Below are 6,000 nucleotides of genomic sequence, written 5' to 3' on the forward strand. Positions count from 1 at the left end.
AGTCACACCATGTACTTTCATGACAAAAAAAATTAAAACCAGAGATGAGTAACAGATATATAAAATATACTCAAATATTTATAAATACACATGACTGCAAATTAAATTACACGTTATTTATGAAAATGTGTGGGGAACTACTAAAGTGATGCTTGAAGGGAAATTGTAGCAAAAATGGTTATTTAGAAGATGGGTCTCAAGTCAGTGACCTAAGCTTCCACGCTCAGAAGTTAGAAGAGCAAATTAAACCCAGAACAAGCAGAAATAAGGTCATAATGAATTTTAGAGCAGAAATCAATGAAATAGTTAGCAAAAAGCAATAGAAAAAAAATTGAAACCATAAGCTGATTATTTAAAGAGGTCAATAAAATTGATCAACATTTTACCAGACTAATTAGGATATTAAGAGAATAAACACAAACTATGGATATCAGAAATAAGATAAAGAAATTTACTACAGATCCTACAGACATAGTAAGAATACTTTAAAAAAAAAAAAAAAAGGATTGGGTGGTTTTCATGAGAATGGGCATGAGAACGGGCAGGGTTGGAATATAAGGCATCTGAAGGGCCCTAGAGAGGAGTAAGGGGAGGGGCTTCCATTGAGAGAGGAAGCAAGTTACTTCTGTCCTCTCTTCTACATTTGAAATTATTAGCGAGCTTTCCCACTTTCTGCTCCTTTCCACCCTCCCGTCTTTCATACCATCCTTCACCCACCTCCAAGTATCAGCTTAAGAGGGATCTTGTTGGTGTCAAGCAAATCCACTTCTTGGCCTTTCCTGTCTCACCGCTAAGCTCAATTCTAGCATCTGTTTGTTTTCTTTTGATATGTTTTCCCTCCACGCTAATCCTGCTCCAGTCATTATTGGTTATGTATGTATGTACTAACTTTTGATTTGGAAGTAATTTCAAAATTATCAGTAAATGTGCGAGAATAGTAGAAATTTTGGACCCAATTATTACTATTTTGCCACATTTGCTATTTGCTATTTGCTTTTCCATTTTCTCTCTCACTGACACACATTCACTGACTTACATTACTATGGTACAGTTAACAAATGTAGAACTTTAACATTGACACAGTCCGTATTTCAATTTAGCCAACCATCACAATATATTTTATAGCAATTTTTTCTCAGGATCTTGCATTCCATTTAGTTGTCCTGACACTGTAGTCTCCTTTAATCTGAAACAGTCCCTTCTGCCTTTCTATTTTTTTCCCTGATATTAATATATTTTTAAGAATACAGACCAGTTGTGTTGTAGGCTCTCTCTCAATTTGTGTTTCCCTGATGGTTCCTTGTAATTAAATTCACATTACTGCATTTTGAACAGGAATATAGAGTCTTGTTTTTAAATGAATTTGTATTACTAATTATTGGTCTGTTTTGTGTTTGTTTTCATTTTAGAAAGCGGCCTCTTACACTGAGGAGAATGAAAATCACACAGCCAAAGATTGCCTTCTGGTCTATTCTCAGGAAGAAACTGAATCGCTGAATGCTTCTATTGGTTGTTGCAGTTTTATTGAAGGAGAGCTAGATGACCGCTTCTTAGATGATTTGGGACTTAAATTCAAGACACTAGCTGAAGTTTGCCTGGGTCAAAAAATAGATATAAATATGGAAATTGAGCAGAGGCAAAAACCTGCCACAGAAACAAGTATGAACACAGCTTCACGTTCAGCCTATGAGCAAACTATGGTTAATTCAGAGAATACCTACTCCTCTGGCAGTAGCTTCCCAGTTCCAAAATCTTTGCAAGAAGCAAATGCAGAGAAGGTAACTCAGGAAATAGTCACTGAAAGATCTGTGTCTTCTAGGCAGGCGCAAAAGGTAGCTACACCTCTTCCTGACCCAGTGGCTTCTAGAAATATCATAGCAACAGAAACTTCCTATGTCACAGGGTCCACTATGCCACCAAGCACTGTGATCCTGGGTCCTAGACAGCCACAGAGCCTTATTGTGACCGAGAGGGTGTATGCTCCAGCTTCTGCCTTGGTAGATCAGCCTTATGCTAATGAAGGTACAGTTGTGGTCACTGAAAGAGTAATACAGCCTCATGGGGGTGGATCAAATCCTCTGGAAGGCACTCAGCATCTGCAGGATGCACCTTACGTCATGGTGAGGGAAAGAGAGAGCTTCCTTGCCCCCAGCTCAGGTGTGCAACCTACTCTGGCCATGCCTAATATAGCAGTAGGACAGAATGTGACAGTGACAGAAAGAGTTCTAGCACCGGCTTCCACTCTGCAATCCAGTTACCAGATTCCCACTGAAAACTCTCTGAAGGCTAGGAACACCATGGTGTCTGGAGCTGGAGTCCCTGGCCCTCTGCCTGATTTTGGTTTAGAGGAATCTGGTCATTCTAATTCTACCATAACCACATCTTCCACCAGAGTCACCAAGCATAGCACTGTAGAGCATTCTTACTCCTAAACAGCAGTCAGCCACAAACTGACCCCGAGTTTAATTAGCAGTGACTAATTTCATGTTTCCAGTGTACCTGATTCTTCATGAGCCTTACAGACACACACACACATATATGCATTGATCTTACAATGTTTCTCAGTCACTGATAATGCAAAGGGCCACACTGTCTCTGCTTCCAGGAGTGTATTTTAGAAATGCTCCATGATTTACTGAGGACATAGAGATGATGCTGCTTCGTAGGTGCCTTTTAGCAAGCTATGCAAACAATCCTGAGAAGATACATAGAGAGTCAGTCTGGCTTCTGAGAGTTTAGCAAATGAATAGAGTATCTAGTTTACCAGCCGTCCAGTAGAGCAACCCAGGAAACTGATTGGGTCTCTTTGTCCACCATATTAACATTAAACATTGATGTTCTGTGTTCTATACTTTACTGCATCTAGCAGATTTTCAACAATTCATTGATCCAAAGAGATATGCACAGTCTGAGCACCAGTTTTGGTTTTCCTTAAGACTTGAACCCTTTTAATCTGAGTGTGATTCATTAAATTGGACCATTGATGATAAGAATACACATTGTTTCTGTGCACATGACTCGTGTGTGTATGTGTGTGTGTGTGTGTGTGCACGTATATACTGTATAGTCTTAAAAATAGCATTATACTGGCCAGGGGCAGTGGCTCATGCCTGTAATCCAGCACTTTGGGAGGCCGAGGCAGGTGGATCACTTGAGGTCAGGAGTTTGAGATCAGCCAGGCCAACCTGATGAAACTCCATCTCTACTAAAAATACAAAAAGTACCTGGGCATGGTAGTGGGCACCTGCAATCCCAGCTACTTGGGAGGCTGAGGCAGGAGAATCACTTGTACCTGGGAGGCGGACGTTGCAGTGAGCCGCAGCAGTGGAGATCACAGCATTGCACTCCAGCCTGGGCAACAGTAGATTCCATCTCAAAAAATAATATATATTTATATAGCATTATACCTCTTACTCGTCTCAACCGCCATGAAAATTTTGAACACTCCAAATTCAGTTGAATAATCAAAACCAAAATTTATAAATATAAAATAATTTTACTTATAGTAATAGTATACTTAAAAAAAACCCTCAGGGTATGTTATCTTCTAAACAGCTACAATTTAGTGCAGCTACATTAACCAACTATGTTCTCTAGTTGTGAGAACAACTAGGCCTATTTCACTGCTGTGTATCCTCAGTGCCTAACATGGGTGCCAAATAAATATTTGTAGAATTACACTGAGTTGTACAAACCATTCATTTTTGTTTACAATTGCCAAAAATCTCAAAAAGCCCTATATTTCTGTAATTCTGTCTTTGAAATTATTATTTTGTTTTGTCAGTTATTGACTGGTCGGGTGGGACTTAGTACCTAAGTACTCAATATTATAAAAACCTCAAATAATTGACTTGATTTTGCACAACATCGCTCCCTTTTCTACAAGTTAATTTTTTTACAAATTATTTGGATTGGTTAGCTCCTAAATAGGTTATATTTTATTGCTCCTAGAAATAATGTTTCAAAATATATGTGCATTATCAATAATAATTTATATAACTATTTCCCACAACACAATAATTTTCAAAGACTAATTTCCTGACTGAAGATATTTTGCTAGGGAAGTAAAACTTTAAAATGTTGTAGACTTTAAAAACTATCATTGAATGGTGTTATGCAAAGTATTTAGTGTGCTCCCACTAACTGTACAGATCAGGGCACATATTTTTAGACATCTAAATCTATAGTGTAAATGGAGGTTACTCTTCCATGATCTAGAATTGTTTACTTAGTAATTGTTGTTTCTTTTATTATTATTGTAGACCTACTAACAGTTTTATTTTGCCAAGTAAGCAACAGGAATATCACTAGTATGTGAAAATGTAAATATCACCCCTGTACTCAAACAAAAGTTGGTCTTAAGCTTCCTCCTGGAGCAGCTTTGGAAACCTAACCTGCCTCTTGTAGCATAATCACATTTTCTAAATGATTTTCTTTGTTCCTGAAAAAGTGATTTGTATTAGTTTTGCATTTGTTTTTTGGGAGATTATATTTGTATGTGTAGCATCGTAAAATATTTAAATAAAAAGACTACCTTTAGAGTGGCCCTTTCCCCACAGATTTTTGTTTCTCTATTACATTTTACAAGGAATATAGCTCGGTTTGTTAGGGAGCGCGCCGTAAAGGCAGGTGCCTCTTGGACTTTGTTATTTAATTAGATCTGCTTGCAATAAAAAAAGTTACCGGTTATCTAAAATTCAAGTTTATCTGAGTACTCGGCATTTTCATCTTCCAACTTTGGCAACCTTGTTCCTAAGGTATTAAAGGTCGCTCTCTGCCCAGAGTAACGCTGGAGAAATCCACTGGATTTGGCTGGAGAAAACTAGTATATCTAACGCAAAGAGATGAAATCATTCTACCAGTGTTTGAGAGGCTGTTTTAATTGCTTGTCATAGTTTAGAAGGGAAAAGATCAGAGTTGCTGCTGTAAGAGAAGAAAAGCAAATCTTTTTCTTCTAGGTCCCCAGCTGGGGCTCTGTAACAAAACACAGATTAACAAGAGAAAAACAAACATTAGTCTATTAACATGTGTATCTCATGCATGCTTTGCAGTAACTGGGAAGAGCAGCTCAAAGGGGTGGTTAGAACTTGGGAGTAAAATGTTACAAGAAGAGCTTTAAACAAATTAAATCTAACAGTTTATTTAAGCAAAGAATGATTCACAAAATTGGGCTGCCCTGGAACTAGAAAAGGTTCAGAGAACTCTGTTCTACAATAATGAGCAGGCAGTATTTATAGACAGAAAATGGAAGTGAGGTAGGGAAGCTGCTTGATTGGTTACAGCTGAGCCTTTGCCTTAATTGGAGGTGGGCTGATCAGTTGGCAGCCAGTGACTGGCTGAAACTCAGCTGCTGTGATTGATTGACACTCAGCTATGTGTTACAAAAATATACTCCTAAGTTAGGCTTTCAGTTCATTTATGTACCAAGCTAGGCTGCAGTTGGTCATGTGGGGACTCAAGGTATGAAGGCAGCCTCAGGCCGAATTTAGTTTAATTTAACAATATACCAACTTGGGCTAAAACAAAGGAAAGGGGATTAGGGGCTTCTGGGCAGGGGAAAGAAGTTATGGGAAGGTGACCAGGAAAAGTCTGGTAAGCTTAAACAAGATTTGTTATGCAGATTTAAGTTAATGTCCTTGTCACTTATAGTCATCCTGTGTTTCTGGTACAGAGGGAGACAACCTTACAATGAACATTTCCTTTATAAATGTAAATCCCTTTACAAAAGGTAAACTTATGTTCTATCTTCAGAGTGTCTCCTGTGTCTGCTATTTCTCAAAATAATCAGCTCAAAATAATCCTTATACTAACAAAGCATTTTGGGAGGTGTAGCATATTCTAGTCTACACTGCCGGTAAACTGGAATGTCTCATGAATGAAGATTTCATGACACTGGCACATCAGGACATCCTAAAGCATGAAGACTGTTTTATTCCTGTGACTCAGTTCCCACTGCAAGTGGCACATGGAGCTACTTCTGGTTGATCTCTGCAGACCATA

At 38.3% G+C, this 6,000-nt stretch overlaps 1 protein-coding gene across 1 annotated transcript in view; it reads left to right on the forward strand.

The window, feature by feature from the left end:
* DSG2 (desmoglein 2) overlaps window positions 1-4,544 on the forward strand; it is a gene marked incomplete at its 5' end in the record, with an annotated part of 30,217 nt that extends 25,673 nt beyond the window's left edge. The window contains one exon of the mRNA XM_011974441.1: window positions 1,410-4,544. Coding sequence (XP_011829831.1) covers window positions 1,410-2,432 — 1,023 coding nt within the window. The remainder of the gene's footprint in view (window positions 1-1,409) is intronic.
* Window positions 4,545-6,000: the final 1,456 nt, after the last annotated feature.

This window comes from Mandrillus leucophaeus, unplaced genomic scaffold (assembly GCF_000951045.1).
Source record: "Mandrillus leucophaeus isolate KB7577 unplaced genomic scaffold, Mleu.le_1.0 Scaffold145, whole genome shotgun sequence".
In the NCBI taxonomy this organism is placed as follows: domain Eukaryota; kingdom Metazoa; phylum Chordata; class Mammalia; order Primates; family Cercopithecidae; genus Mandrillus; species Mandrillus leucophaeus.